General features: G+C 68.7%; 9 protein-coding genes across 9 annotated transcripts; 7 read left to right on the top strand and 2 right to left on the bottom strand.

Moving 5' to 3' along the window:
* Positions 1 to 78: 78 nt before the first annotated feature.
* On the top strand, positions 79 to 3,492 carry RHOBADRAFT_53213 (uncharacterized protein; the record flags this gene model as incomplete). The annotated part of the gene is made up of 4 exons (XM_018416731.1): positions 79 to 1,291; positions 1,375 to 1,707; positions 1,795 to 2,045; positions 2,143 to 3,492. The coding sequence occupies 4 exons, from the start codon at positions 79 to 81 to the stop codon at positions 3,490 to 3,492; spliced, it is 3,147 nt and encodes a 1,048-aa protein (XP_018271251.1).
* Positions 3,493 to 3,791: 299 nt separating this feature from the next.
* Positions 3,792 to 6,102, top strand: RHOBADRAFT_36047 (uncharacterized protein; the record flags this gene model as incomplete). Its single annotated transcript, XM_018413324.1, has 6 exons — positions 3,792 to 4,324; positions 4,416 to 4,509; positions 4,578 to 5,159; positions 5,228 to 5,308; positions 5,386 to 5,780; positions 5,852 to 6,102. 6 exons carry the CDS (start codon positions 3,792 to 3,794, stop codon positions 6,021 to 6,023), a joined length of 1,857 nt encoding a protein of 618 aa, XP_018271250.1. The 3' UTR covers positions 6,024 to 6,102.
* Positions 6,103 to 6,139: 37 nt separating this feature from the next.
* RHOBADRAFT_53211 (uncharacterized protein) lies at positions 6,140 to 7,975 on the bottom strand (the record flags this gene model as incomplete). The annotated part of the gene is made up of 6 exons (XM_018416730.1): positions 6,140 to 6,423; positions 6,512 to 6,602; positions 6,675 to 6,831; positions 6,909 to 7,660; positions 7,722 to 7,797; positions 7,867 to 7,975. 6 exons carry the CDS (start codon positions 7,973 to 7,975, stop codon positions 6,334 to 6,336), a joined length of 1,275 nt encoding a protein of 424 aa, XP_018271249.1. The 3' UTR covers positions 6,140 to 6,333.
* A 131-nt stretch (positions 7,976 to 8,106) lies between these two features.
* RHOBADRAFT_48386 (uncharacterized protein) lies at positions 8,107 to 9,989 on the top strand. Its single transcript, XM_018415134.1, has 6 exons — positions 8,107 to 8,422; positions 8,469 to 8,674; positions 8,745 to 9,110; positions 9,199 to 9,307; positions 9,380 to 9,551; positions 9,748 to 9,989. The coding sequence occupies exons 1-6, from the start codon at positions 8,215 to 8,217 to the stop codon at positions 9,917 to 9,919; spliced, it is 1,233 nt and encodes a 410-aa protein (XP_018271248.1). The 5' UTR covers positions 8,107 to 8,214; the 3' UTR covers positions 9,920 to 9,989.
* A 274-nt stretch (positions 9,990 to 10,263) lies between these two features.
* RHOBADRAFT_53209 (uncharacterized protein) lies at positions 10,264 to 12,732 on the top strand (the record flags this gene model as incomplete). Its single annotated transcript, XM_018416729.1, has 8 exons — positions 10,264 to 10,475; positions 10,538 to 10,923; positions 11,026 to 11,125; positions 11,194 to 11,293; positions 11,373 to 11,578; positions 11,664 to 12,235; positions 12,302 to 12,388; positions 12,452 to 12,732. 8 exons carry the CDS (start codon positions 10,264 to 10,266, stop codon positions 12,730 to 12,732), a joined length of 1,944 nt encoding a protein of 647 aa, XP_018271247.1.
* A 323-nt stretch (positions 12,733 to 13,055) lies between these two features.
* On the top strand, positions 13,056 to 14,644 carry RHOBADRAFT_53208 (uncharacterized protein; the record flags this gene model as incomplete). Its single annotated transcript, XM_018416728.1, has 7 exons — positions 13,056 to 13,335; positions 13,408 to 13,476; positions 13,546 to 13,664; positions 13,798 to 13,926; positions 13,997 to 14,166; positions 14,235 to 14,298; positions 14,376 to 14,644. The coding sequence occupies 7 exons, from the start codon at positions 13,056 to 13,058 to the stop codon at positions 14,433 to 14,435; spliced, it is 891 nt and encodes a 296-aa protein (XP_018271246.1). The 3' UTR covers positions 14,436 to 14,644.
* RHOBADRAFT_53207 (uncharacterized protein) lies at positions 14,515 to 16,712 on the bottom strand (the record flags this gene model as incomplete). Its single annotated transcript, XM_018416727.1, has 5 exons — positions 14,515 to 14,989; positions 15,066 to 15,871; positions 15,941 to 16,075; positions 16,140 to 16,236; positions 16,300 to 16,712. 5 exons carry the CDS (start codon positions 16,710 to 16,712, stop codon positions 14,515 to 14,517), a joined length of 1,926 nt encoding a protein of 641 aa, XP_018271245.1.
* A 1,618-nt stretch (positions 16,713 to 18,330) lies between these two features.
* RHOBADRAFT_43684 (uncharacterized protein) lies at positions 18,331 to 21,618 on the top strand (the record flags this gene model as incomplete). The annotated part of the gene is made up of 5 exons (XM_018414267.1): positions 18,331 to 18,779; positions 18,837 to 20,865; positions 20,958 to 21,162; positions 21,260 to 21,355; positions 21,551 to 21,618. 5 exons carry the CDS (start codon positions 18,331 to 18,333, stop codon positions 21,616 to 21,618), a joined length of 2,847 nt encoding a protein of 948 aa, XP_018271244.1.
* Positions 21,619 to 23,861: 2,243 nt separating this feature from the next.
* On the top strand, positions 23,862 to 25,355 carry RHOBADRAFT_14709 (uncharacterized protein; the record flags this gene model as incomplete). Its single annotated transcript, XM_018412215.1, has 4 exons — positions 23,862 to 24,238; positions 24,316 to 24,452; positions 24,549 to 24,745; positions 24,831 to 25,355. Coding segments are annotated over 4 exons (1,236 nt in total), but the record flags the coding sequence as incomplete, so codon positions are not given.
* Between the last annotated feature and the right edge of the window lie 311 nt (positions 25,356 to 25,666).

Here is a 25,666-nt window from a genome sequence, read left to right as displayed (position 1 = left end):
TCGCCTCGCCCTCGTCCTCTCCCCGTCACCCAACTCACGCACCTCGTCCCGCAGTCCACTGGCAAGCGCGCCAGGGCCATGGCCCAGCCACGCACTCGAACCTCGACCAGGACCTCGTCGCGCTCGTCCGCCCCGTCCTCGAGCGCCCGCCGACCTCCTCCCGCCCCTCCCGCCGCCTCGCTCCCGCTTCCTGCGTCCATCCGCGGCGGCGAGGGCTTCTACCCGGCGTCGAGCAGTGCAGCGAGCACCAGCACAAGTGCACGCCCCAGCACGGGCGAGCCCCTCAAGCGCCCGACCGGCGTCCCTCGCCCCCCGACCTCGTCCCGCCCGCGCACACTGCGCCCGACCGTGCCGCGCTCGCCAGCCTCGAGCCAAGAGTCGCTCATCATCGTCGAGCCGGCGTCACCTCATCCTGCGCCGGCCCCGCCACGCCGACCCGCTACAAAGCGCACCACGACCCCGTCCTTGTCGCCCTCCCCCTCTCGCTCGACCACCCCGACCCCGACCCTCGCCTCGGCCAGATCAACCACGCCGACCTACGACCCTCTCCCGCCCTCGTCAAGCTCCACCTCGACCGTGCGGCGCCCCTTGCCGCCGTCGTGCTTCCGCCCACGTCCTCCCTCACCGCCCCCTCGACCGCGCTCGCCCAGCCCAGAAGTCGTCTCACCCTCCCCTCGCAAGCGCCCTCGCCTGCGCCCGTCCTCCCCGTCATCCGCGACCGCCCCATTTCCGGCGGACCTCTCCTCGTCGCTCGTCCCTGCACTGCGCGACACCGACTTTACGGCGCTCGACCCGGCGTCGACCTACCGCCTCGACGCGTCGCTCCTCTTCCGCGCCGAGTACCTCGAGCTCGGCGCGCCCACGTTCGCGCAGGGCGGCAAGCGCGGGTACGGCGGGGCGGCGGCGACCAAGTGGGAGCGCGATCGCGCGAGGGCGAGGGCGCAGGCCGGTGCGGGCCGCGGCGGCGGCGCGACGCGCGACGAGGACGGCTGCGGCGAGGTGCCGCGGTGGGCCAGGACGGACGACGACCGCGAGTGGGAGGAGGACGTCCTGCAGCGGCTCTCGTCGCGCCTCGCGGCCCCGACGACGACGACGGCGAGCACGGCGCTCGTGCCGCTCCTGTTCGCGGCCGACGTCGCGCGCCTGCGAGGCCCCGTGCGCCTCGGCGAGGCCGGTGCAGCGCTCGAGTGCTACGTCGTCGGACGCGAGTGGCCCGTGCGCACGGGCGTGTGGACCGGGTGGGTCGTCGCCAAGGAGTGGAGGGAGAAGGAGAACAGCTGGGTCTACGCCGGTGCGTCTCGCAGTCGCTCTCTCTCTTTCAGCCTCTTGCAGTCTCTGCGGTGACTGATGAGTTCTGGTCGGACCCGAGCGCAGTCGATGACGGCACCGACGTCCTCGAGGTCGTGTGTCCCTCTTCGTCCTTCTCCCCCTCGTCCTCCCTGCCGGGCACCACTTCCGCCGCCCAGCTCCCCCTCTTCCTCTCTCGACCCTCGACCTCGTCCACGACGTCAGCCACGACCTCGAGCGCCGCCGTCTCGCCCCGCAAGGCGCTCGCGGCCGCCCAGTTCGGCCACCTCGAGCAGCGCGCCGAGCAGCAGAGCGAGCGCGTCGAAGTTCGAGAGGGCGAGTGCGTGCGGGTCGTCGGGCGCGTCGAGGAGAGGAGGATGGTGTGGGACGAGGGGAGGAGGGTCGTCGCGCTGCGCATGGGTGCGTCCCCTCTCGCCTGTCCTGGCGCCCGTCGTCCGCGACGACCTCACTGACCACGACGCCTCGACGTGACCGTCGCACGCACAGACATCCTCGACGACGTCAACGCCCTCTCAATGCACCACACGCAGGCGGCGCAGCTCCACCGCACGCTGTACGCCTTGCCGTTCGACGCGCGCACGCGACTCGCCCAGGTCGAGCGCGACGAGCTCGAGGCGCGCCAGGCGGCGTGGGAGACGGCGAGCTGTGCGACGGCGACGACGAGCGGGACGGGCGGCGGGAGCGAGTGGGGCGGCAGGGGAGGAGGGAGCGTCGCGAGCAGTCCGGGGAGGGGAACCGTGCGTCGCCAGCCTTTCTCTCTGCCTCGTCGCCCTCGTTCGAGGATCCTCTCGACGCAGTACGGGCGTAGGCTTACAATGACCTGCGCCGTCACAGCACTACCGCCCGACCCGGCCGTCGAAACTCGCGAGGGAGGACCTGACCCTGAGCAACTTCATCATCTACGTCCGCCACCACCTCCGCAAGCGCTACGTCGTCGCCATCCCGTTCCCCGGCTCGCCCACCGACTTCGACATGTCCCCGCCGCCATCGTCGCAGCGCTCCCCCTCGTCGTCCTCGCCCTCCTCCTCGACCTCGTCCTCCTCAACAAGCCGCCACACCGCCGAGCTCGCCCTCCCCTTCACGCTCGCCGCCATCCAGGCCAACGCGCACCTGTCCCTCTTTGCGTCTCGCCTCGCGCAAGAGCAGGCGCGCGTCGCGCGCGACAAGGAGCGCGGCGTTCGGCCCGGCGCAGCGACGAGGGCGTGGGTCGCGCCGCCGCCCATGGGCTCGGGGCGCGGCGCGCAGCACGTGTCGAGGGGCTCGGTCGGCATGGGCGCGGCGAGGCTGCTGCCGCCGCCGTCGGCGTCGTCGTCAACGTCGTCGAGCAGTCGTCGCTCGCGCGCTCCCCTCGCGCCGCACGAGCACGAGCCGCCGCTCCTCGAGGGCGCAGAGCTCGAGCGCGCCATTGCGAGGGTCTGGCGCGAGGCGATCCGCACGATGCGCAAGGCGGGCATGGTCGTCGAGGCCGAGGACGCGACGGCTCGAGGCGACGAGACGGTGCCGGCAGGCGAGCTCGGCGGCAAGGTCGTCGAGGACGAGCTGCCCGACTTGCCGAGGTGGGAGCGAGGTCGAGGTGCGCCGGCGCTCGCGCCGCAGACGCCGAGGCGTCGGGCCGGGCGGGTCGGCGAGGACGAGGACGAGGGGACGCCTCGAGCCGCTCAGCCGGCCGGCGGGTGCCCTTGGGGCGACGTCAAGCTGTTCGGACCCGACGAGGAGGACGAGGACCCGAGCGGCCAAGACGGTCTGGGCACGCCTCGAGCGAGTCGAGCTCTCGGCGCCGCTCGGATAGCGCCTCCTCCCGTCACGCCCGCCCGGCCCAAGGCGCACGGTCCGACGCCGACATGGTCCGCCTCGTCCGGCACGAGCTCGACCAGCTCGTCGACAGCGCAAGCGCAGCAGTCGTTCCAGCTCGTCACGGCCGGCTCGCTCGCCCCTCTGCTCCTCACCGTCCTCTCGACCCTGTTCGACCACCGCCGACGGCCCGACAAGCGCAGCGGTGCGCCGCCGCCCTCGTCGGTGAGGGAGCGCGACCTGCGCGTCGTGCTGCACGGCGACGAGCGGTGGGCGGCCGTCGCGCAGTACAGCGAGGCGGTCGGCAAGGCGCTCGAGGTGCTCGCGAGCGAGGGCAGGGTCGAGCGGCATGGGCTGGGCTGGAGGCCGTCGGGCATGGGCAGGGGACGATAGACGACGAGGAGATGCTCGTATCGACGCAGGGCGGGAGCTGCAACTGGACGTGCTGCTGCGAGCGAGGAGCCGTGCGCGAGAGCATTGGAGGTCTCGGGTTCGAGAGCGGGCCGGGTCGCGCTCAGACCGCTGCACAGGCTCGACGATAGTGCTACAGCGGTGCATCAGAGCTCTGCAGGACTTGCGCAACTGGTCGTCGCGGAAAAAGCGCGACCTTCGGCTCTTCATCAACTTCTCGGTCCTCTCTCATCTCGACACGCTCTGCGCAGCTCGCCGTCACCGCCAGCGAGCTCCCCAGCATGAGCAGCACCAAGCGCGAAGCATCTCCGCTCGCCGCGACCGACAGCGCGGGCCACGAGACCCCCTCGAAGCGCGCTCGCCTCGACGACCACTCGACCCCGACCGCCGCGTCCTCAGCAGCAGCACGCGCACCAGGCTCGGCACCACCTGCTGCCCAGGGCGCAGCACCGTCGACCCCGGGCCCTGCCGCAGCCGCCGACAAGGAGCTCAAGCTCGACGCCGGCAGCACGGCCGACGCGCGGGCGACCGACTCGCCGTCTGCGGGCAAGGGCAAGCGCGGTGGACGCGGCGGCGGCGGCAGTGGTGGACGAGGCGGCGGCAAGCAGGACCGGCGAGGCAGTGGGCGGGGCGGCGGCCGCGGTGGAGCTGGGCGAGGCGGAGGAGGGCGCGGTCGGGACGGTGGAGCGGGCGACGAGGACAAGGGCAACGGCGAGGGAGGCGCAGACGGCGACGACAAGAAGGACAAGCTCCCGAAGCGCAAGGTCGCTGTGCTCCTCGGGTACAACGGCATTGGGTACAAGGGCAGCCAGGTGTGCGTCGACCTCTCTCCCTCCCTTTTCTCCCCCTTCGTCGACCTCGACCGCATCTCTCGTGCCCGCCCTGACATCCTCCGCGGCACACAGTAACCCTGGGACAGAGACGATCGAGGGCGAGGTGTTCAAGGCGTTCGCCAAGGCGGGCGCGATCAGCGAGGACAACTCGACCAACCCTCAAAAGGTGCGCTCGCAGTCCTTCCCCTCTCTCTTGCGCCGCTTCATACTGACACTGAGCACCCCTCACAACAGGTCTCGCTCGCTCGAGCGGCCCGCACCGATGCCGGCGTGCACGCCGCCCTCAACGTCCTCGCGCTCAAGCTCATCCTTTCGCCGCCGTCCAAGTCGCCCGACACGCCGCTCGAGGCGCACCTCAACGCGTTCCTCCCGCCGGCCATCCGCGTGTGGTCGGTCCTGCGCGTCCAGGGCTCGTTCGACCCGCGCCGTCTGTGCGACCAGCGCCAGTACGAGTACACGCTTCCGACGCACGTCCTCCTCGGGCCCAAGCCGTCGTCGCCCATGGGCCAGATGCTCGCACGCTCTCGCGCAGAAGCTTCTGCCACGTCGTCGTCGTCGACCTCGTCGGCAGCAGCAGCAGCAGGCGAGCCGGGCGCGATCGAGAAGGCGACGAGCGAGTTCTGGGCGGCGCAGCCCGCCGAGAGCGGCTTTGCCGACGACGTCCAGGCCAAGAAGGCGTGGCGCATCTCGCCCGAGGGCATGGCGCAGGCGCGCGAGCTCCTCAACGCGTACGAGGGCTCGCACAACTTTTACAACTTTACCGTCGGCAAGGACTTCCGGGACCGCAGCTGCCAGCGCGTCATGCGCAAGCTCGAGGTGCGTCCCTGTGCTCCCTCTCCTTTCTCTCGCACACAGCGGTATCCTGACGGCCCTTGTTCCTGCAGCTGTCGGAGCCGTTCGTCGTCGCCGACACCGAGTACGTCTCGGTCACGTTCATCGGCCAGTCATTCATGCTCCACCAGATCGTGCGTCCTCTCTCTCTCTCTCGTGCACTCTCCTGTCCTCGACATCACCAGGGACTGATGCGAAGGCCGTCCCGCAGCGCAAGATGATCGGCCTCTTCATCCTCGCGCTGCGCTCGTCGACGCCGGCGTCGCTCGTCCCCGAGACGTTCGGCCCGTCGCGCATCCACATCCCCAAGGCGCCCTCTCTCGGCCTCCTCCTCGTCGCGCCGCACTACATCGAGTACAACCGCCGCGTCGTCGAGGCCAACGACAAGCTCGACTCGCTCGTGCGCGCCGGCCGACTCACGCCCGACGCGGCCGAGGAACAGCGCCGCGCCGAGATTGACCCGCTCAAGGTCGACGGCATGGTCCAACTCGTCGACGAGTTCAAGCGCGACCAGGTGTACAAGCGCATGTGGGAGGTCGAGGAGCGCGACTTGACGTTTTCCAAGTGGCTCAACTACCTCGACCAGTTTGTCGGCGCCGACTTTGAGTGCGTCCCTCTCTCTCTTTCTCTCTCTTCACGATGAAGGATCTAGACCTGACGAGCCGGCGCAACCGCAGGTACCTCAACCCCAAGGGCGTCATCCCGCCCGCGGCCACGTTCACCAAGGGCGAGAACCCGGAGCGGACGCGCCGCGCTGCGGCGGCGGCGGATGCGGCAGCGGCAGCGGCAGAGGGAGCGCTCGAGGGCGAGAGCGACGACGAGGGCGTGGTGGGCGAGGACGACGGCTGAGTCGAGGCGGCAGGCGATCGGAGGACCGAGCGTAGCTCAAGCACTGCATTCCTGCATCCCGACATGATTGGGTCTCTTTCTCTCGCGCTCTCGCTGTTCTGCAGACTGTGCTCGGGCAAGGAGAGATGCGGCTACACTGCGTTGCGACGGCCAAGTCGTACGGGCTGAGAGGGAGGGAGAGAGAGCGCGAGAGAGAGGGGTATCGATCGACAGGGCGTGAGTGAGAGGGGCTGACAGGGTGCGGCGGGAGGGGAGCGTTGACCGTGTCGTGCGCGAGGTGTCGGGGCGAGGGAGGCCGAGGAGGGAGAATCTAGATAGCGACGGTCCTCGTGCGCTGGAAGAGCTGCTCGACGATCTGCGAAACGTGCCCGATCGTCTCGAGCGTCGCGTCGTACGTCTTCTGCTCGAGTAGGACGGACATGGCGAGAGTGTCAGTGGCCGTAGACACGAGGCGGAGGAGGGGGAGAAGGAGGAAAGAGGGGACGCACGTCGACCTCGGGCTCGTCAAAGACGACGAGGCACCCGGCGCCCTGGTCGAGGATGCCGTGGAACACCTTGTCGAGGATCATCTGGCTGAGCCTGCGAGGGGCGCAATGAACGTTGTCAGTCCCGCTCTCGAGAAGGGAGACCAGGAAAGGAAAGGGGACGCACTTGATCTCGACGTCGCGCACCGGCTGCTGCACCTGCTCGGCGATGTGGGAAATCTCGACGCGCTGGTACGGCTCGATGACGCGCACGAGGTTCTGCTCGAGGAGCGTATCGTACAGGGCCGCGAGGTGCGTGCGGATGATGGGGTCGTCCGAGAGCTCTGCGGGCGGCCGAGGGGCGTGTCAGTTGGACGTACGACAGAGGGAGGAGAGACGAGGAAGAGGAAGAGGGACGCACCCTCCTTGCGCTCGCGGAGGACGCGCTCAAAGTCGCCGAGCGAGCGGTCCTCGTGGGCCTTTGCGACGGCCTTGATGGCGTCGACCTCTTTGCCGGCGTACTTGGCGGCGCTCTTGCCGCCGGCGATGGCGGCGACGTCTTCGGGGAGGGCGAGCATGACCTTGCACAGGAGCATGTACTTGAGGGCGCGCACGGCGTTTGGCTGGTCGTCCTGGGTCGACAGGCCCTCGAACGCCTCGAAAAAGTACGAGTAGGCCGTCTTGTAGTCCTTGTCCTCGGCGTGGAGCACGCCCGACTGCATGTCGAGCTGGGCCTGGAGCAGAGGCGGGCAGTAGATCGAGTTGGCGGCGGTGCGGGCCGAGGTGAGGGCGGCCTTGGCCTTGGGCATGTTGGCGAGGGCGTTGTGGACGCGCGACTCGAGGAGGTGGACCTCGGTGAGGATCATCTTGTCGTCGAGCTTTTTGAGCTCGCGCAGGAGCTGGTTGATGAGGGCGAGCGCGAGCTTGTAGTCGGCATGGTCGATGTAGAGGCTGACGAGGCGGGTCTCGAGGTTCTGCTTGAGGAAGATGCGCTTGTCGTGCTTTGCCCAGTCGGCGGCGTCGCGGGTGGCGTCGATCTGGGCCTGGGTCGAGTCGGGGATGGCGGCGAACAGGTCGAGGAGGGTGCGGATGAGCTTGGCGGTTTTGGCCTTTGCGAGGTGCTCGACGAGGGTGCGGCTCTGGCGGATGACGTCGGCGAGCTTGGTGGCATCCCTGTGGGGGGCCAGGGGTGTCAGTACGAGGGAGTGCAAGAGAGAGGGAGGAAGGGGCGGACCGGTTGTCGCGGTGGAGCTGGGCGAGGGCGATGATGGCCTGCTCCTTGTCGCGCAGGAGCTGTTCGTCTCTCGGGCCTGTTGCGAGGGGTGACGGTGTCAGTGCTGCTGTGACTTAGCCAGGGCAGAGAGAGAGGAGGGACGGACCTGCGGGGGAGGCGAGGATGGCGTCGAGTTGTTGCTCGCGGCGAGCCGGGTCTTGCTGTTCGAGAGCGAGCTGGAGCGGGGTCGAGGTGGAAGTGGAAGCGTCTGCCATGGCTGGAGCTTCTAGTGTGAGTGGGAGAGGAGGAGGAGGGGGAGACGACGAGATGATGATGCGGCCTCGCTCTCACTTCCCTCCCTCCACACACCGCACAGCTGCGAGCTACTCACACTGAGCAACACCACAACCCGCACAGCACAACCACCCGACCGACACCCACCCACCGACTCACCCCCCGTCCCGCTCTCCCTCGACCTCCGAGTCGTCCTCCTCCCTCGCCTCGCCTCGCCTCGATGAGCTCCACCACGGCAACCCCGGCTCCTGCAGCGAGCACCTCGACCGCACCACCCGTCGACGATGCCCCTCTCCCGATCCCCAACCTCCAACTCCCGCAACTCGCCTTCAACCTCTCGACCCCGCGACCCGACTCCGACGACCAACACGCCCGCACCGCCCTCCTCGACGGCATCGAGCACGACCGCAAGTCTCCCTTTCTCCTGCGTCGACTCTCCAGAGACGCACCTCTGACGACCCCCACCCTCCACAGACATGGCCCCGTACCTCGAGCACCTCGCCCACGCCGGACTCGTCACCGACCAGCACGACCTCCTGTCCCGCTTGAAGCAGCTCAACACGGACGAGCTCAAGCGCATCAACGACAAGCTCGACGACGCCACCTCGAACCTCGGCGAGACCGAAATCTCGGACGCCCTCAGGGAAAAGGCCACCTACCTCGCCCGCATCGGCGAAAAGGTGCGTCCCTCGCCTCTCTCGTTCTCTCTCTTGCCGCAACAAGGCCCTGACCTCTTTCCCCCCGACACAGGACGCGGCGGTCAAGGCGCACGACGAGGCGTTCGCCAAGACGGCCGGCAAAGGGTCCAAGATCGACCTCGTCCTGAGCATCGTCCGCATCGCCCTGTTCCACTCGGACCACGACCTCGTCATCAGCTCGCTCGACCGCGCCCAGAAGCTCGTCGACGAGGGCGGCGACTGGGACCGCCGCAACCGCCTCAAGGTCTACACGGGCGTCCACTTGCTCTCGATCCGCAACTTTAACAAGGCGGCCGACCTCCTCCTCGACGCCCTCCCGACCTTCACCGCGACCGAGTTGATCCCGTACGACGACTTTGTCACGCTGTGCGTCCTCGCCGGCGTCTTCAGCCTCGAGCGCAAGGAGCTCCGCAAAAAGGTGCGTCGCCGCTTTCGCTCCCTCGGCGACGTTCTCTCCTCTGTGCCGAGAGTCGTCACTGATCGACGCGTCTGTCTCACGCACGCAGGTCATCGACGCGCCCGAGGTCATTGCCGTCCTGCCCGTCGTCCCGTCGCTCAAGGACTTTGCCGAGTCGTTGTGGAAGTGCGACTACGCCGCCTTCTTCCGCGCCCTCGGTGCGTCGCCTTGCCTCTCTCCTCTCTCTCTCTCTCTCCCAGTCCTGCGGTACTGACTCTCCGCTCCCACAGCCACGGTCGAGGAGCACCACCTCCTTCCCTCGCGCCTGCTCGCCGTCCACGCGCGCTACTACGCGCGCGAGCTGCGCATCAAGGCGTACGCCCAGCTTCTCGAGAGCTACCGGAGCGTCACGCTCGAGAGCTTGGCGCAGGCGTTCGGCGTCAGCAAGGAGTGGCTCGACGCGTGCGTCCCTCGTCTTCCTCCTCTTTTCCTTCGACCCCCTCTCTCCCTCTCATCCTCGACATCCTCCTACGCCTCGACTCGACTCTCCTTCCCTCTAGTCAGGTTCAGAACTGACCCTCTTCCCCCCCTCGCCATCCTCGCCGTCCTCGCCCTTCCTCCCCCCTCCCTTCCCCTCTCTCCCCGCGGCGCCGCACAGCGACCTCGCGCGCTTCATCGCCGCCGGCCGCCTGCCGTGCACGATTGATCGCGTCGCGTCCATCGTCGAGACGCACCGCCCCGACGCCAAGAACGCGCGGTACGCCGCCGTCATCAAGCAGGGTGACGCGGTCCTCACGAGCGTGCAGAGGCTCAGTCGCGTCATTGGCTGAGGGAGGAGCGGGTTGGCGTGTAGAGGAGGAGGACGAGGGCAAAGGATTGTGCAGTGCCGTGCTTCGTCTCGAGTCGCGAGGCGCGAGCGGGAAAGCGAGAGCGCAACCTGACGGTGTTGAGGCCGCTCTGCCTGGTGCGCCTTGGTCCGTACCCTGCTCTACAAATGCTCTGGAGCGCGTTGTGTCTTTGCGTGAGCCGAACCAAGGTCTGCGGCGAGTGTGCGAGCGTGTTGCGCCGGCCCGCGATGAGATGGCGTCGGTCGTCTCGAACCCGCGCTTCTCGCAGCCGAAGCAGAGCGCTCCACCGCTGGAGACGCGTCACAAGCTATCTCTCGAGTCACCGCATGCGTTGCTCGTACGCCCCGACGCCCTCGACCTCGTCCTCAGCTCCCACCTCCGGCACCGCCTCGCGTCCCGCTCAACTCGGCAGTGTGCTCTACAAGGGCCCTGTACCGCCGACCAAGGGCACCTGGCTCGGCATCGAATGGGACGAGCCCTCGCGCGGTCGCCACAGCGGCGTATACGACAAGACCGGCGTCCGCTACTTTCACCCGCGGTCCGCTCGCCTCCTCTCCCTCTCTCCCTCGTGCCCAGCTCACCCTGCCCATGAACACACAGAATCCAGGGAGCCGGCTCGTTCCTCCGCCCAGACGCCAAAGGGCTCGACCTGCGCGGCAAGACGTTCGAGGAGGCGCTCCGGGCCAAGTACCTCGACGACGACGACTGCGGCGACGGCGACAACAACGTCCTCGAGGCAAGATCCGGGCCGCAGATCGATCCTCTCGACTCGAGCTCGACGACGCGGCGCTACGCGACCGACGGCAACTTTGACGTCGAGGTCGTCCTGTCGAGCAAGGTCACCGAGCGCTTCCACCAGCTCGGCCGGTTGCGCGAGGTCGGGCTCGAGTGGGAGAGTGTCAGCGCGGCGATGGGTGTCACGGACGATGGGGAGAGTCGGGCGAGGGCGCTCGGGGCGCTGCAGGAGCTGGGCAGGCGGCTGAGCAGTGCGTCCTCTTTCCTCTCGTCACGGGCCGACCGAGGGAGCGACGGGTCCCTCGCTCCTCAGCGCGCACGCCTGACACACACGTCTATCTCCTCTCTCGCAGGACTAGAAGTGCTCAACCTGAGCTTTTCGCTCTTGCCGTCGCTGCACGAGGCGGCCGAGGTCGCCAACGTCCTGTCAAGGCTCGTCCACTTGTCGCTCAAGTGAGCCGCACCTTCGACCACGTCGTGTTGAACACGCCAAAGAGACTGACTCACCACCTTTTGTGCAGCGGCAACCGGTTCACGCGACTTGTCGAGCCCACGCAGCTCCCCGGCTTCGCGCGCTTGCGCCGCCTGCAGCTCAACAGTACGCTCATGACCTGGACCGAGGTGCGTCCCTCGTTCTCTCAGGCCTCCTTGTTCTCTAGAGGCTCCAACGACTGATCCGCCTGTACCCTCGTGGCTGCAGATTCGACACGCCGCACCTTCGTTCCCGAACCTCGAGGAGCTCGAGTTTGGGCACAACCGTCTGCGCTCGTTGTGCGGGCCTGCAGGACAAGCCGACTCGAGCGCGTCATCTCTTCTGATCTTTCCCAAGCTGGTGCGGCTCAACCTCGAGGCCAACGAGTTGGGCGACTGGCACGAGATCGTCGAGCAGCTCAACTGCCTCCCGAGGTGCGCCCGCCATCTTTCCCCTACTACTCTATGGTCGTCGACGGTCGGACTAGACACTTATGAGTGATTGTCGATCGCCTCGCAGCTTGACCGACCTCGTCCTGAGCAGCAACCGCCTGTCCTCCCTCGTCCTCCCGGATTCCGCCAGCTCTTCATCCTCGCCGACCGCCCACGTGCCTGAGCCCCGCCACCGGCTTCGTCATCTGCGTCACCTCGACCTCGTCGACAACCTGCTCGACTCGTGGACCTCGAGTGTCGATGCTCTCGGCGCGTCGGCGCCGACCAACTTTCCCACTCTGCAGAGCGTGCGGCTGCGCGGCAACGGCGTCACCTCATCGAGGCCATCTACGACAGCCGACGATCCCGCCAACGCGGTACCCGACCGGCGCGCCGCTGAAGCGCAGCCCTCGCCCGCCTCGAACCCCGACCTCGCTCACGACCTCGATCAGCCGCCCCACCCTGAGCCCGCCTCGCCTTACGGCCGCCTCCTCATCATCGCCCGCCTCGCCTTCGTCATGGATCTCGACGGCTCGCCCGTCTCGCGAGCTGAACGCGACGACGCCGAGCGCTTCTGGGTCGAGCAGCTGGCCAAGGGCGCCGAGGACGAGGCGCAGCTCGGCGAGTGGGCGAGGACGCGACTGCGCGAGGTCCGACTGAGTGAGTTACCCGCCTTGTTCCTCCTCCTCAGCGTCGCGCGGGCCTGACCCATGTCCTCGCCCGCAGAGCATGGCCAGGTCGAGCCGTCGAGGGACAATCCGGCATTCTCAACGTCCACGAGCTCGAGAGCCAAGCTCAAAGACCGCCTCATTCGTACGTCCTACTGCACACCCTTCTCTCATCGACCGCCCCTGACGTCAAGGTCCCTCGTCGCAGACCTGCACGTCCGCCTTCCCCCGTCGACTTCCCCTTCCCCCTCCTCGACCTCCCTCGCCGTCCTCCCGTCTCTCCGCACGCTCCTCTTGCGCGCCCAGATCGTTCGTATAGCGAGACTGCCGCTGCCAAAGAGCCAGTACCGCCTCGTCGCCGTCCTCCAGCCGGCCGAGGGAGAGACGGACGAGGTCAGGGTCGAGATTCCGCCGGCCGAGGAGGGCAAGGAGCTGAGCTGGTGGGGCATCGGCGACGGCGATACGGTCGAGGTCGTTCCGATGGAATAACGACGCGCTTCCCTACCTTTGTGGCAGCGTCGCGAGCAGGCTCGAGCCGAAGGACAGCGAGAGTCGTCGAGTCTCGCGGCCGTCGTCTCCCATCTCTGCGCCTGAGACTTTGACTGCAGGGATCTCGAGAGACCGCTATTGTCGAGCCGCTGCAAGGTGCCGCAGGCTCACGGACGAGCTTGTGAGCGCGACTTGGCTCTCGGCCGCTCGCAGTCCGCTTCCACCTCGACCACGACCGCCTCGGCTCCTCGACAGCCTCGAGAGGCGCACGAGCTACTGCTGCACCCTCAGTACAGCCCGTGTGCGCTACCACCGCGCCCACGATGCAGGTGCCGGCGTCCCAGTCCGCCTCATCTCTCCTCCTGTCGGCCCGACCACCGCACCGGTTCTCGTGCGGCTGCGGCGCGCTCGACGTGCTCGTGACGCCCCGAAGCTTCTCGGCAGCAGCCCACGCCGTACCGCATGCGCCGTCCGAGCCGGGGCTCGCCCACGGCGCCGTCCTCGAGCTCCTCGGCCCGCCAGGAATCGGCAAGACGCGGGCTCTGCTCGGCTTTGTCCTCGCCGAGCGCTTCAGAGAGCGAGGTGGAGAGGTTCTCGTCATTGGTGCGTCCCTCCAACGATCCTGCATCGAGGAGGAGCCCGGGTCCTGACTCAGTCCTCCTCTGCGACCTGCAGATGCCGACGGAGCCCTCCTCCCGTCCTTGATCAGCGACACGGCCAGGCTCTACGCACAACACAACAGCTGTACGTCTCGTCTTCCGCCTGCAGATGCGGTAGAGCGTCCTGACCCAGATCCTGCCCGCGCACCCGCAGACCACGACTCGGACGTTCAAGCTGTTCTCGAGGGCGTCCGGTACCGCCGCATCGACTCGGCATGGCTGCTCATCGCCTTCTTTCGGACGCTCGAGGGCTGGCTACAAGAACATCCCAACGTGAGCCCGCCTGCTCCCCTCGTCCTCCCCTTCCTTCCCCCTCCGACCCTGCATCCCTCGCACCGCCGAACGCCCGCGCTCGTCCGCCTGTCGCGGTCTAGAGAGCGCAAAGCTGACAGCTCTTTCTCACCAGGTCAACCTCGTCATCGTCGACTCGCTGTCGGCGCACCTGCGGCCGACGCTCGACTCGGCAACTCGCACTCTCATCGCTGAGACCGTGCGCGCCGCGCTTTCCGCCGTCTGCGCCAATGGGTCCGTCTCGGTGAGTCGCTTCTTCTCCTCGTACGTGCTCAGGGGACCTCACGCTCACCGAGGTCGCGCGCTCCCCGCAGGTCATCCTCTCGACGCACCTGTCGCTCAAGCTCTTTGGGCCCGATCAGCGCCCGAGCAGTTGGTCGCGCGACGCCGAGGCGCTCCTCGTGCCGCAGATTGCCGAGCGGTGGATCCCGCAGGAGGTCAACGCGTGGCGGGTCTTGCTCTACTACGACGAGCGCGGCGAGAGGTGCGTCCTCTGCGTCCTTGATCGTCCTCTTTGCGAGCGACAACTCACGCTCGTTTCACGTTCCGCAGGCTCGCGAGCACGCTCTCGTCGCCTACACCGACCCTGGCGACCCAAGCCTCATTCGCAATGGACGTGCGTCCTCTTCTCCCTCCTCTCGATCCCGGTCGTGCACGATCGAGCCCTGACTCGGACGTTCCCTCTCTGCGCAGGCTCTCGGCCCGTGCGACGTGCCCGAGGCACCTCTCGAACAGAGCTCGTCGCCTTCATGATCGCCCTCGCCCTCTCGCAAACCGGCTAGGAAATTCTCGCGAGCACGCGATCGCGATACAGACTCGTTCCTCGTCCCATCTACGCCGCCTCGACCACCCTGAACGCGACCGCGGCGCCCTCCCTCCCCCTGCGGTCCGTCTTGACCGTCTGCTTGCTCACGAGGGCATAGATCGCCGTCGTCCCCATCTCCTCGGTCCACCCTCGGCCCTTGGCGAATGCGCCGAGGTGCGCCTTGAGCGCCGTCATGCCGAGGTGCGGCGTCTTGCGCGTCGAGCCGAGGAGCGAGTCGCGCAGGATGATGGCGAGCGGCGGCAGGGCGGACGAGGCCGAGGGCGGAGGCGGAGGAGGAGCGCCGCTCAAGACCGAGAGGAGGAGGTGGCACAGCTGGGCCTCGACGACTTGTGCGGGCGTCCAGCTCGGTGCCGAGACGTCGCCGTCGCCGGCGCCACCGGTCGTCGAGGTCGAGAAGGACGTGATCGAGTGCGACGAGGGCGACGACGGGCCGGCGTTGTCGGGCGACGACGAGTTGGCGAGGGCGTACTGGAGGATGGTGCTGCAGCAGGACCAGGTGACATCCGAGTCAGTTCCAGATCCGCGCGAGAGGAAGAGAGAGAGAGACAGCGACGCACAGAGTCTCCTCCCACCCGCTCTTGCCCTCGACCACCCGCTGCTCCTTCTCGGCTGCGCCCTCGTCCTGCTCCCTCGCCCACTTCCTCCCCCACCTCGTGAGCCCGTTGACCTCGCCGAGCGTGCTCCAGATCGTCTCGGCCGCGCTCGACAGCTCGACGGGCGTGACGCCAGCGGGGAGCGCGGGTCGAGCGGCCCTGGCCGGTGCGGCGGCGGGCTTGGCCGGCGAGCGGACGACGGGGACGGGAGGTGCGAGCTTGCGCGGGGAAGGGGAGGCCGCCTCGGCGGCAGGGCGAGAAGCCCTGCGAGCGGCTTTGGGCGTCGAGTCGCCCTCGTTGTCGTCCTCCTCGGCGTCGCGCCTCGCTCGCTCGTCGGCAGCGCCGCCCATGCTCGCCCTCGCGCCTCCGACGCTCGGCCTCGTCCCGACGCTGGGCCTGCCGGCGCCAAAGCTCGGCCTCGTACCGACGCTCGGGCGCCCAGCCATCAAGCTCGCGTGCGCGGCCGCGCGCGCCTCGGCGCCGATGGGCCGCCGAGCAGGCGAGCTCAGGACGCGCATGTCCTCGAGGTGCTGCGCGAGGCGGGCGCTGCGCGAGGTTGGCGCAGGAGCGGGAGGAGGGGTGGCTGAGCCGGCGCGGGCGGGGGAACGTGCGGGCGAGGTCGAGGTGCGGGGCTGAGAGGCGCGAGGGCGGGCAGAGGTGCTGCCGCCACGAGCACGGGCGACGACGGACGGGACGCGCCCGCCGCGGGTAGCCGTTGGGCCAGGGGCGGCACGGGAAGACGGCCTGCTCGACGAGGCGACGGCGGCAACCTGCGGGCGTTTGCGCGAGAGTTCAGTACGGCGCCTGCGTTCGACGAGACTAGGAGAGAGACGACGCACCTCGACCTCCTTGTCGGCCTTGAGCTGCTCGAGCGCAAAGACCTCGAGCTGCTCGCGCTTGATGGCGTCCTCGAGCTCGAGCTTGCGGTAGAAGGACGCATCGTTCTGCGGCTGCGGTGCGGTGCGAGACACAGGCTGCAGGCATTCGAGACTCGTCAGTGCATGGTCGACGAGGAGGAGGGCGAGGAGGGCGACGCACACGGCGCAAAGCTTCCTCGAGCGTGTTGAGCGACTGGACGATGCCGGCGTGCTGCGACTTGAGCGCTTCGACGTGCTCTTGCGCGCGAGGGAGCGTACTGCAAGGGTTCGCAAACAGGTCAAACCGTGGTGGACTGAGAGAGGACGAGGGAGGGACGCACTAGATGTCGAGAAGCTGCTGAGCCGCACGCAGGCAGCGGTCGGCGTCGGGCCCTCCTGCTCCTCCTTGACGCCTCGCCTTGAGAGGGCTCGGCTTGTCGGCATGTCTTGCTGCACGGCGCGGACCTTTACGCTTGGCGGCCATCCACTTGTCGTCGCCGGAGCTGGACGCGAGGAGGCCCATCTGCGCGACCTCGTCGGCGTCGTGCGGGATGACGTCGGCGGATGCGGGTGCGGGCTCGAACAGGGCGAGCTCGTGCGGGAGGGCGTCGCGCAAGAGTAGCGTCTCGACGAGCTCGTCGGGCCCGAGGACGGCGCGAGGGAGGACGGCCGACCGCTCGAAGCGGAGCGACCGCAGCGTGGCGGCAGACTGGGCGAGTGACGCGAAGGCGGCCGAGAGCTGGGGCGTGCTCATGGTGCCGGCTGCTCGAGAGGGTGAGGTTGAGGCGAGCGAGGCGTTGTTGTGTGAGCGCGGAGGGGGCAGCGACGCGCACTTGCCGGATTCGGGCGCCGTTTGTATGCGATGCAGGACTCAGGGGAGGCTCCTCACTGCATTTCGGCCAGTCGAAACTCAAGCCGCTGCACTCGCCCTCGCTCTCCCTCTCCTCCTTAGCCACCTCGCCTCGAAGCTTTTCTCGACTGGAGCGGCACACTCGACCATGCTCGTCGACTACCGCCCTGCACCAGCTCGCCCCGCCTGAGCCCGCCCTCGCCATTCACGTTCGCCGGCAGCTTTTCTCCGCGCTCGGCGGTCGCCCTCGTCCTCGACCCGCGTCACCTCGGCGGTGGGAGGGCAGGTGGTCGCGGTCGATGGTCGCAGGGACGACCTGGGCGAGTGCCAGCTCGGGCAGCGGCCTCGCCCTCGGCTTCTTTCGGTGCGCCCCCTTTTCCCCTCTTCCTCCCACTCCCTCCCTCGTCGCACACGGCTGGCCTAGCCTCGACGTGATGATACTTTACGTATCAAATCAAACTAGAGTCGCAGAGTCTGGTCTAAAGGACCGGGCGAAGCTGAGAACCCGTATCTTCTCTCTGATCTTCGTCGTCGTCGTTCCGGTCGGGGCGACGCTCGACGGCGAGGGGGGCCTCGCCCAGCCGTGCCAGCACACCCTGCATCCGTTCTCCCGAGCGTCGAGCAACGTACTGACCCACGCGTACGCCCACAGATGCTCTTTCAGCTTCGGCTCGCGCTCGCTCTCCTCGACCTCGTTCCCCGGCAACCACGGTCCGTCCCTTCTCTCTCTTTCCCTCTCCTCGATCCCCTCCTCCTGTGCGCAACGTGTGTGTGTCGCGAAGGAAGATAGAAATTACCGACTTAGTTCGTCGTCGGCCCTACGGGGCACACGCGGGCGAGCTCTTCGGAGACTCGTCTGGGCGGCGCGCACTTGATTGAACACGCTGGCTGCGTTGTACGACGCTTCACACACACGTTGCCGCATCGGCGGACCGGACTCGAGCAGGATCCACATCGAGTCGTTCGTCGCACTGACCCTCTCGTCGTCCCTGCCGCAGCTCTTCTTCCTCTCGTGCCCGCCTCTTTCGCGCCCGCAGATTCTCGCCCGTCGTCGAGAGCGCATCTCTACGTCCGGTGAGCCTTTCCTTCCATCCCCTCAGCCTCGTGGGAGACGACGAAACCCCTCATTTTATCACGACGGTCTTCGTAACCTCATTGCCGAACCTGCCCGCCACTAAACAAACTTTCGGGCGCATTCTGATCCCCCTGCACAACGCGCAACCCACTCGAGTCGTCGTCGAGCCGAGCACTGACACTGCCTTGCCTTTCGTCGGTCGCAGGCACCCGGTCGTGCGGCGAGTCAGGTCTCCCTCTCTGTGTAGCGCTCTTCGAGCTAGTCCTGCAACGCGCGCGTTCTCCTCTCTTTGTGCGTCATCGTCAGCAGAAAGCCGAGATAGATCCAGTCGACGACGCTTTCGCGGCTGCCGAGCGACTTGGCCGCTGCCGCCTCATCGTCGCTCCACCTCTCTCTCCCACCCGACCTCGATGTGACCCGCACCGCCGCTCTGGCTACACGCACGCCATGCCCGTCACACTCGAGCGCTTCCCGATCAACCCGACCGCGTCCGCCGCCCACGCGCAGCTCGTCGTCCTCTTCCCCGACTCCGACCCGGGCTTCATCGAGCAGTGCATCTCGCACTGGCTCGCCCTCCCGCCGCCTGCATCCGCCTCGACAGGCTCGAGCACCACCTACCGCCGCGCGACTAGCTGGACCACCCAGGCCCTTGTCGAGCGCGTCACCAACAAGCTCCTCGAGATCCGGCCCGAGGGCGAGTGGCCCCGAGCGGCGCCGCCGGTGCGGGGCAGGGCCAGCGGCGATGTGCAGAGCATCGCGAGCAGCTCGCAGGTGCGCCGGGCGTTCGGGCGTACGGCCACCGGGCGAGGCGAGGCCGGCTCGTCCTCGGCGGCCTCGAGACGGCGCGTGAGCGAGGGCAGGAGGGAGGACGTTGCGCTTGCGAGGAACCTGGCCCTGTGCGTCTCGCCCAGCTTCTCTGTGTCACGGCCGGTCACTCACGAGCAGCCTCGCAGGACGCGCCTCCACGCCATGTTCCCGCTCGTACCCGTCGTCGACCTGCGCGACCTCGTCCTCGCCCAGCCTCACTCGGCCCTTTTCGAGTGCGCCGACGTCCTCGCACGGCGCTCGAACATGCCGCTCAAGCGCGACCCGTCGACCGCCCTCGGTGCCGACCTCCTCGAAGCCGCCGCGGCCGCCTTCTCGCGCCTGTTCGGCGCCGTCGACCCTCACGCGCACTCTCGTCCTCGCTCGAGCCGCACCAAGAAGGGCAAGGAGCGCGCTCGGCCCTCAATCGAGCACAGCGACCCGGTCCTCACCCCGGCCGACCTGTTCCACTCGCCCGCGCACGACGCCGCCCTCGTCGCCCACTTTGGCGCCCTCTTCCCCGCGCTCGCGCCACTCTCGAGCGCGCCCATCGAGCGCGTCGTGCGCCGTGAGGGCGGCAGCTACGCGAGCATGCGCGAGCGGCTCGAGCGCGCGGCGGCCGACGCAGAGGACGAGCGCGACCGGCCCTGGTGGAGCCGGTGGATCGGCGGGCCCTCCAGCTCCGCGCGAGAGGCGAGCACGACGGCAACGGGCGGGTCGTCGGGCCGGCGGCGAGGGCTCGGGAGGACGAGCACGCGCGAGACGATCGAGGCGCACCCGCTCATCCGGCGCGAGGTCGAAGCGTTCGAGCGGGCGCAGCGAGGGCCGCCGTCGGCGCCCGTACACACGCCGCACGTCGAGACGGCACCTGCGCTTGACAGCGTCCCGCTCGTCGAGTGCCAGTGCTGCTTCGCGGCCGTTCTCTTCTCGCCGACGCAGCTCGCCTGCTGCTCCGACATCGACGCGCCCGCCGACCTCCCCTCTTCTCCGCCCAGCCCGTCAGCCCCGCCGCACCTCTTCTGCCGCGACTGCGTCCTCGCCTACGCCCGCACGTTCACGTTTGGCGGCGCCGCGTCCCTGCCGTCGGTCGCGCTCGAGCGATCGGCCCTCCCGTGCATCTCGGCGGCGGGCTCGGCGCCGTGCGGTCGCGTCTTCCGTCACGCCGAGCTCGTCAAGGCGCTCGACGCCCCGACGCTCGCCGCCCTCTCGAGCCAGATCACGTCAGCGACGCTCGAGCGCCTCGCCCTCCCCTCCTCGTCGTCGGGCGCGGCAGCAGGCGTTCGGCTCCTGCGTTGCCCATTCTGCCAGTACGCCGAGCTCGCCGACCCTGTTCCCGGTACACTCGCCCGCACCTTCCTCCCCGCCTGGGTCGCCGAGCCCTTCCCGCCGTACCCTTCTCAAATCCTCCACACCCTCCTCGGCGCCCTTGCCCTTCTCTTCCTCCTACTTCTCGCCGCCCTTCTCGCCCTCGTCTCTCCCGCACGACGCCTCGAGCGCGCCTACGCCGCGCTGCACCCGCCCGACGTCAGCGCCGCCCAGGAGCAGCAGCAGCCGTCCCTCCTCACCCTCCCCGAGCGGCTCCTCCTCGCCCCGCACCATCTCCCTGCTTTGTCTGTCGCCTACGTGCGCCGGGTCGTTGAGCGGGTCCTGCGGGACAAGGAGGGCGACGTGCGGCGCGTGTTCCGCTGCAGGAACGACGGTGCAGCGCTCGGGCCGGGCGATGGGCGACGAGGGCAGGCGTGGCTCGCCCGGCTCCAGGCGGTGCAGGAGCTCGAGTGGGGCGACGAGCAGGAGGGTGTGTCGTACGAGGAGGGCGAGGTCGAGGAGCGGCGCCGGGCCGCGCTCGTGCGCTTCCTGTGGGGCCCGAGCGCGCTCGACGACGCCGTGCAGGGCGGCGCCCGCGCACCCGACGAGCCGTCGGTGTGCGGCAAGCTCTCGTGCCTGCTCTGCAGTGCGGCCGTCAACCCGTCGGCGCCGTCGCTCCACGCCTGTCGCGCGTCGTCGTCGTCGTCATCGGACGCAGCAGCATCGGGCGCCGAGCCGGCGAGCGAGCAGGAGCAGGCCGAGGAGAGTTTGCGGCTCGCCGTCGAGCGCGCCATGAGCGACGCCGTCAAGCGCGACTGTGGGCGGTGCGGCGCGGCGCTGCAGAAGGAGACGGGCAACGGGGCCTGCAACAAGGTGCGTCACCTGCACCTCTCTATCCTTCCCTTCGTCTCCAGCCGTCGCCTCTTCCTCGACCTGACACTCTTCCGCCGACGACCGACGTGCAGGTCGTGTGCCGCTGCGGCTTCATCTACTGCCACGCGTGCCGGCGCGAGATCCCTTCCTGGCAAGGCTACGGCCACTTTTGCCCGCACCCTCGCGACCCGACTCGTGTGCGCCGTGAGGGCGACAAGGCGTGCGACGAGTGCGACAAGTGCAGCCTGTGGGACGAGCCGGACGAGGTCGAGCGCGTCAAGGAGGCGGTCGAGCGAGGTGCGTCCTCTTGTTCTCTCCCTTCTCGCCGACGTGTATCTCGCGGTCGGCGTCGCCGAACGAGCGCAGCGTCTCACTGACGCGGCTGTGCGTGCAGCCCGCGTCGTGTGGGCGGCCGAGCACCCGGCGTGGGCCAAGAAGGTCGACCTCGAGGCGCCCGTCGCGTTTCAGCCCGACGCGCAGGAGGTACCTGGTCCGTCCTCTTTCCTCCCTCCCTCCTCCCTTCTGTCCTCTCTCCCCTCCTCTCTCGCCGCTCGAGCCCGCTCGACAACGGTCTGCCCTCCTCCCTTCCTCGCCTTCTCGCCTTCCTCGAGTCATTCCTCGGCGCCTCATCCCGCGTCGAGATCCCTCTCGGCCTGGATACTGACCTCGCCTACGTCGTCTGCAGTCTACGAGTGGCTCGCCGACGGGTACGATGCTCTCGTCGAGGGCGTCGTGCGCTCGCTCGTGGCCTGAGCGGCGAGTCGGGCGGGCGGCAGCGGGGCTCGAGCGGTCGAGCGGCGCTCTCGCGAGCATTGGTCTCTTGCAGAGCCGCCTCTTGCGATGCGGGCCTTTGTGTAGACTGCAGTTCGAGCAACTCTGAGCCAGTTTGCGCCCCCTTTTCGTGCGCGATTGGCTGGCCCCGCTCACGTGGGGAAGTCTCGAGACGGAGCGGACCGCCGTTCTGCTCTCGCCCCTCGACAAGAGCACAAGCCAGCCTGCATCGCGCCAGCAGCTACGCACAGCAGGCCGCCCGTCCACCCACCCCCGTCGACCGCGTCCCGCGTCCGCCCGTCGCCCGCCCTCGTCCCGCGGTGCCCCGACTCGGAACGACCCGCCGCACGAGATGCCGGCGCTGTCGCAGCTCGACGTCGCAGCGGGCAACGCGCTGCTTGCCAACGCCATGCCGAGCTCGCTGCACGCGCACGCCAACGGGTCGAGCGACCACCTCGACAGCATCCTCGTCCCGCTCAGCACGGCGACGCGCCGTGGGTCGCACTCGAGCGCAAGGTCGTCGTTCGCGTCGTGGGCGGCGAGTCGACCGCTCAGCCCGGCAGAGAACGTCTTCTCGCAGCTGTGTGCGTCCCAGCTTCTCTCCCTCTCGAGCGCGGTCGGCGGATCCGAAAGTGGGACGAGGGCGGAGGCCCGGCCGTTCGTCTGGCTGACGAGCGGCCGAGGCTCGCTCGTCTCGCGCCTTGGTCCCGCTCGTGGGAGCTCGCCGACTGACACGAGCACCTTGCACTCCCTCCCCCTCGCTTGCCCTCGCTTCGCCTCGCCCTCGCCCGCGAAACGTCGCCCAAACAGATCCACCACCGCCTCACCTCCCTGGCCTCACGCCCTCGCCGACCCCGCCTCGCACCCTCAGCCCTTCGCGACCACCGCGCACTCCGCCAAAGGTCACGCCCGTCCTCGAGCTCACCCCGGCCGCCGCCATGCCGCCATCCGAGCCCGATCCAGCTCGCGCCGTCTCCAACGAGCCGCTCCCCACGACCGAGCTTCTCGGCACGCTCAAGGTCCGCGTCGTCGAGGCAAAGGGCCTCGCCGTACCCGACAACCAGGTCGCCAAGCCTTACGTCCTCCTCCAGTACGACCGCACCGAGTGCGTCCCCGTCTCTCCCTCCCTCTCTCGTTGGCTCAACCAGCTGATCGTCCCTCCCTGCAGTTCCGTCTCGCGAGAGTGGGGCGCGCCGCCGCCCGAGGAGCGCAGCGAGCAGAAGAAGAAGGGCGTCCGCCGCAAGGACGCGCCGACCAACGGCAAGGGCGAGGTGACCCGGCGTCGCGTCGTCGGCGGCGCCTCGGACCGCACCGCCGCCTCGTCCACCTCGACCGCCACCCCGACGCCCATCTCGTCCGCCTTCAGCTCGAACCGCTCGACCGCCGAGGCCAACCCGCCGCCGATCGCGAGCCTCGCCAGCGTCGACGTGCGCCCGCCGAAACCTCCTCCGCTCCTTCCCTCCAACTCGCACACGCTCCGCCCGATCGACCCCTCGCTCCCGGACGGCGACCCGTCCGTCATCGGCACGCCCTCGTCGCCCATCTGGAACCACACGGCCACGTTCGACGTCGTCTCGCCCGGCCGCACCATCCTCCTCTGCGTCTACGACCGCCTCGCGCCGCAAGGAGGCCCCGCCGGTCGCCTGCACGGCTTCCTTGGCGCGTGCCTGTTCCTGCCGCCGTTACTCGGACTCGAGGGAGAGGAGGTGGATCGAGGAGAGGACGGCGAGGGGCTCGATGTATGGGTCCCGTGCGTCTCCTGTTCCCCCACCAAGTCTCGTTCGCGGACGTACGGAGAGTCCGAGGACGAACACTGACCTCGATCTCTCCTACCCTCTTCCTCTCCTTTTCTCTTCCCTCTCGCGCCCTGCCGTCGTCCCGCCGCCCCCTCGCCGCTCGCTCCCCACGCCGCCTCGACGCACCTCCTTCGTCACCTCGACCTGTTCCTCCCTCGCCTCGCCGTCGCCATCGCCGCATCCTCGTCTCGCTTGATGCAACTGCCCCTCTCGCCCTCCCGCCTACCCGACTTGCCCGACTGCCGCACCGACAGAGTCACGAGCGCGCTCGACCCGAGCGTCGGCGGCGAGATTCGCCTGCGGCTCCTGTTCGAGCCTCTCCTGGTGCGTCCCCCCTCTCTCTCTCGCCTTTCCGTCTCTCGAGGTCTCTGTTCCCGTTACTGACCCTGCTGCGCGCCGAAACAGTCTCGCCCCAAGCTCACGGTCGACGACTTCCAGATCCTGCGTCGCATCGGCCAGGGCTCGTTCGGCCAGGTGTTCCGCGTCCGCAAGCGCGACACGAAGCGCATCTACGCCATGAAGGTGATCCGTAAAGCCTCGGTGACGACGCCCGAGGCGCTCGCCCAGGTCATCGCCGAGCGCCAGGTCCTCGCGCGCACGACCGACTCGCCGTTCCTCATCGGGCTCAAGTTCTCGTTCCAGAGCGACAACGAGCTGTTCCTCGTCATCGACTACAAGAGCGGCGGCGAGGTGTTCCAGCACCTGCAGCGCGACGGCGGCCGGTTCGAGGAGGCCAAGGTCCGCTTTTACGTCGCCGAGATCATCCTCGCCCTCGAGTACCTGCACGACAACAACATTGTCTACCGGTGCGTCCGCTCTGCTCTCTCTTGCCCCTCCTGTCAAGCAGCGCCTGACCACTCCCTGCCTCGTTCCTCCCTCGCAGCGACCTCAAGCCCGAAAACTGCCTCCTCGATGGCTCGGGGCACGTCGTCCTGTGCGACTTTGGCCTGTCCAAGCTCCTCGACTCGCCCGACGGCAAGTGCCGGACCCTGTGTGGCACGACCGCCTTCGTCGCTCCCGGTGCGTCCCCGCCTTCCCCTCTCCCTCTTCCCTCGCGCGCCTCGTCCCGCCCGCCATCTTCTCGACTCGCCCCTGACGCACTTGTCGCACTCGCAGAGGTGCTCCTCGACGTCGGCTACTCGTTCCCGGCCGACTGGTGGTCGCTCGGCGTCCTCCTGTTCGAGATGTGCTTCGGGTGGTCGCCCTTCTACGCCGAGAGCCGCATCGAGGAGTACGAGCGCATCCTCGAGGGCGAGATCCGCATCCCGAACAAGAAGGGCTACGGGCCCGAGCTGCGCGACCTCCTGCTCAAGGTGCGTCTCCTCGCTCTTCCTCCTCCCCCTCGACCCGACTTGGCGGCAGAGCCCTGACTCTGCGTCCCTGCCTCTCGCCCTGCAGCTCCTCGAGCGCGACCCCGAGAAGCGCCTCGGCAGCGACGGCGGCGCGTCGGCGATCAAGGCGCACCCGTTCTTCGCGCCCATCGACTGGACCAAACTGTCGCTCCGCCAGGTCTCGCCGCCGTACAAGCCGCCGACGCACGCCGATGACGACCAGCCCGACTACTACGACCAGGGCGGCTCGTGGTGCTTCTCGGAGGAGGCCCCCGGCGGCTGCTGGCAGACGCCGCCGGGCACGTCGGGCAGCTCGGGCGCGACCGGCGGCGGCCTCGGCGCGAGCGACTCGTCGTCGTCCCGCCGCCCGAGCAACACGCGCTGCAGCTCGGCCAACCTCATCCGAGGCTTCACCTGGCTCGGCAAGGACGCGGCTGGCGCGGCCAAGGCGGCGCAGGCGCGGCGCGAGGAGCGCGCCGCCGAGCCGTCCTCGTCGACGTCGTCGTCGTCGGCCAAGGGCGCCGCCGCCTCTCGCTGCCCAGTCGAGCGGGTCCACAACGGCGTCGACACGCGCAGGAGCTCGTGCGCGTAAGAGGCGGCGGGCGCGCGACGTTGGCGACCGCACCGACCCTCCCTCCCTTCCTCCCCCTCTCTCCCTCCCTCTCGCTCCGGCACGTCGACACTTTCTCTCTCTCTCTCCTCTTCGTACATACCGTGCCCTGTCTAGTTGTACCATACCCGCCTTACGCATGCTTTCCATCCTCTCTCTCCCACGGGCCGTCGTCGTAGACCGGATCTTGCGCGGCGGCCTCTCTCCCTCGTCGTTCTCGCGCGCTCTCTCTCGTTCGTTCCTTGTGCAGTTCCCGTGCAGTGCCAGTCCATTGCGCCTTCCCTCGCCCGTCC

Source organism: Rhodotorula graminis (genome assembly GCF_001329695.1).
Source record: "Rhodotorula graminis WP1 unplaced genomic scaffold RHOBAscaffold_6, whole genome shotgun sequence".
Lineage (NCBI taxonomy): Eukaryota > Fungi > Basidiomycota > Microbotryomycetes > Sporidiobolales > Sporidiobolaceae > Rhodotorula > Rhodotorula graminis.
The sequence above is the reverse complement of the archived record's forward strand: the minus strand, read 5'-3'. Positions and strand labels throughout refer to the sequence as shown.